The sequence below is a fragment of the Mizuhopecten yessoensis genome, unplaced genomic scaffold (genome assembly GCF_002113885.1).
Source record: "Mizuhopecten yessoensis strain PY_sf001 unplaced genomic scaffold, ASM211388v2 hete_36152878, whole genome shotgun sequence".
NCBI lineage: Eukaryota > Metazoa > Mollusca > Bivalvia > Pectinida > Pectinidae > Mizuhopecten > Mizuhopecten yessoensis.
The window spans coordinates 79-3,940 of record NW_018485845.1 but is presented as its reverse complement, the minus strand read 5'-3'; the positions used below and the strand labels follow the sequence as shown (position 1 = coordinate 3,940).

The following is a 3,862-nucleotide window of genomic DNA, read 5'->3' as shown; positions in this document are numbered from 1 at the left end:
TATCTTATATAGAGAATCTGGTTTTATTACACTTAATAGAAGAAGTCATTTGCATAAAAATCTTACTTTTTATAAAATATATTATAAGAAATGCCCCTCTCAAGTCTGTATTATAATCCAACCGTACATTAACAATAATACTGACAATTATCATCTTCGAAGTAATATAATTTTTGATGTTCCTATAAATGTTCAAACAACAATTTTCAAAATAATAATAATGACATGCGTTATCAGGGACATAATATATAAAAAAAACACTAGGCATTCACGATTCTAAAATGAACCTGTGATTTACTAAACTGTTTAAGAGGTCCCGTTATGATGTAAATTAAATAATGCTATGAAAACGATTTTTTTTTTTATAAAAACCTTATTCTGCGCAGTTTAATCTTTGGAACTGCATTTTACAAACACAGTTCAAGAAAGAAACATATGTTTTACAGCTTACAGGACGTACTTTCAATGATGACAAAAAATATGCATTCCGGGGATTTATTCCCCGTCCCATCCGTCGCTAAGTAGCGGATTTCATGAAAGCCCACGTCAAACTGACTTCCGCTGGCCTTTCCGACTGTTTGTGTCATAGTAACGTTACCGCCAGAGTTGTCATTGGCTGTGGGGACATTCCATGTTACAGTTGCAAAACTTTGTCCTCTGTCTGCGTAGGAATTGATACTTGTTGGACAGTCCATAATTTCCGGTGGCTGGGCATCTATAATAAGGGGGGAATTAAAATATCATTTGTGCAATAATTATAAAATTATATCGTTTTCATACAATTCAAATGGCAATCATTCATATATATAATATCCATGTGTTTATCCCAACATGAAGGATAAGCATATGGATGGGAGGCGCGCCACGACATATAACGTTACGAAAAGTATTTAAATGTTTTTTTGTTGATGATTGAAAAAAATGCGATATACACTTGCCAATCTATTTTTAATGTAGGTTTTGTATGGACAAACAGAACGTCTCATTAATATCAATACATACTGAAATATATAATATTGCTTCATTTGACGTATTAATCAGATAATTCAGGAAACGTGTTACTAATCAAAAACATAACACAGTATACATATTAAATTCTATCCATGTGTTATCCCTTTGAAATTATGATGTGATTGTGATGGATAGAAACTATTTAATTTTACTTGCCTTGACAAGGAAGTAAAGTGGTGGACCAAGCACCTGTGCCAGAGCACTTTGTCATCTGGAAACTATCTGAAGGCAGACTGTATCCTTTGTCACAGCGTGTGGCACAGACAGTGTTGTACTCAAACACGGTATCCGTACACGAGGCTTTTCCATGGTTGGGATGTATGCTGGGAGAAGCATTGGAACAGTTCACAGCTAAGGTATTAAAAAGGCTTGATTATTTTTGAGTGACAGAAATTTGGTAGACAAAACTGGAATGATATTATTCTCTATACCAAGAAACTTTCGCTCAGTTAAATATTTGACCTTTGCCGATAAAATCAATGTTCGCCTAGTGTTAATTTGCTGTCATAATGAATTTGCCCTCAATCGGGAGTTCGAAAAGACCAAAGTTAAATTATGTTAAAAATAACCCGCTTTCAGTTAAAGATTAAAGACACTTGACATGCTATTCACAGATTGATACTTTGTCACTTTAAAGCATCATTTAAAGTGTTACCTTTGCATTGAGCATCGGCTCCTGAGAAGGACCCACTGGTCTCGCATCTTCTTCGAGCGCCACCATTTAAGCGATAGCCGTCGAAACAGCTATATGAGCAGCTAGATCCTGCTATTCTTTCAGAATTCTCGCATTGTACAAAGCCATGCCTTGGCCATTTCAGTGTTGTTTTGCATGTATGGACTGAAAGTATATCGAGATATGTTAATTAGATTCGAAGTGTCATATTCTATTTGTATATTACGAACACACTATATAGTAAATTAATTATACCTTCCACAGAAAAACTGTAGTACTTGGAGTCCATCAGTCCTTCTTTATCCTTTGCTTGGTATACGATAGCATAACTTCCCCGAGTGAAAGCACTTCCTGACGATTTACCGGAGACAAGAGAAACCCTGAAAAAGTCAATATACATTTAAGATGAATCTGTGATCTCAACCTGAGAAAAATACTATGTGTATTTGTATTATTTTGCAATCATAATCAGGATAGGATCCAGTTTGATTGATAGATTATATATATATTTTCCAGCCATGTGTAATGTAAAAGCGTAGTTCCCAACTCTATTGATTTATTTGATGATTTAAGGTTATTGGCTATCATAAATATTACTACTGTGATTGTTATTAGAGTAATGTCTCTTTGAACACTCATTAACTAAACTCAAATGTTCCTGTTGTTATCAAAGGATTAATTATTTCAAAAAATAATTTTATGGTCCTTTGATGTGGATCTCATACTTATCAAAACCAAAGTTGAAAAAAAGGCATGATCATCTTGACTATAAAATAATACTGAAAAAGATGTATACTAGATCAACCATACGGAATTATTTATTCACTCATAAAATTATATACACTTTCGCTTATATGTTTATCCAGTGTACAGTTCGAACTTTATATCCAATGCTGAACTCATTATGCATCAAAGGTGAAATGTTCACTTAGATTTATTAAACAGACATTTACATGTATATACATCTGTGCTTATGACCATGTCTCATTACACCATGAAAGAAAATGTCTTGATAATAATCTATTACATTTTATTTTTCATTTTTTCATTCATGTTATGTACTTTGCAGTTCTAGTGAAACAACAGAAAATGTTCGCAATATACTATACATATGTGTAATAACGTCCATTATTACATTGCTATTTGGAATTTAACATCTGTAAGTAATCACCGATAGCATGTTTTCATTTTTTTTTTATATAGCTTGCCCGTTAAATCAATTAATTTTAATTTCTTTGTATACATATGTAAGGGTGCTGTTCTTTAAAGTAATAAAAAATGCATTTTTAATATCTCTTTGTGAATCAAGATATGATCGGAATTTCTTAAGTGAATATGTTATATATAACCATTGAAAAACTTTGAGTTAAAAAATATCGTTCGTTTCTCCAATCGACGAAAAAACCCATTGCAACAAATTTGCCTTGTGTTGTTTTCTCACTGCGTACGTCATTGAAATTGATATGAAAATAAAACCGTTGAAAATATCAACCTTACATATGCATGTATATTTAGCATATCATAACCATGATGTGTGTAACTTGTTTATTGAGATCGATTAGTTCAAATGTCTAATTGAATATTTTGATTATGTTTACAAAGTGTATGATATTCTATTCAGAGTTGTCGTTCCTTAACCTAATCTTAATCTTGGTAATCAGAGTTGTCGTTCCTTTCGTTTAAACGGTCAAACCGGTCTGACCAAAATTGTTCGTTTATTAAATAAGGTCGGACCTGGTAATCTCGTGCTGCTTTCAGGCGAACCTTGGCAAAGCCTTATAAGGCCTGCATAAATATTTCTTCCTGACACACTCCCAGGGGCCGTAACTGGGGGGAGATATTGAGGACTTACAAAATCAACCTGTTCCATATGGTCATTATCTGTCTTTGTCTTTTTAATTACACATGTTTACATTAAAATTCTTCCGAAACGATACACTTACTTGACAGTCTAAGCAATATTAACCCAAAGCTATAACAATACAGCAATACTTATGTTAAACTTTGTACACGAACGCAGCGAAAAAACTGAATCATAAAGACGCTTAGAAACTCAACCATGAGGGAGGGTGGGTTCTCGAGTTCTGACCATCTGCTGACCTAATATATCATGCCATTGTATGCTAATTTAATGTAAGGGTCTTGGAGATTTTTCTAAACAAAAAGACGTGTTTTCAT

General features: G+C 33.3%; 1 protein-coding gene across 1 annotated transcript; it reads right to left on the bottom strand.

Annotated features, from left to right (window-relative positions):
• Positions 1-460: 460 nt before the first annotated feature.
• On the bottom strand, positions 461-2,064 carry LOC110444977 (P-selectin-like; the record flags this gene model as incomplete). The annotated part of the gene is made up of 4 exons (XM_021489338.1): positions 461-715; positions 1,168-1,362; positions 1,667-1,849; positions 1,940-2,064. Coding segments are annotated over 4 exons (758 nt in total), but the record flags the coding sequence as incomplete, so codon positions are not given.
• Between the last annotated feature and the right edge of the window lie 1,798 nt (positions 2,065-3,862).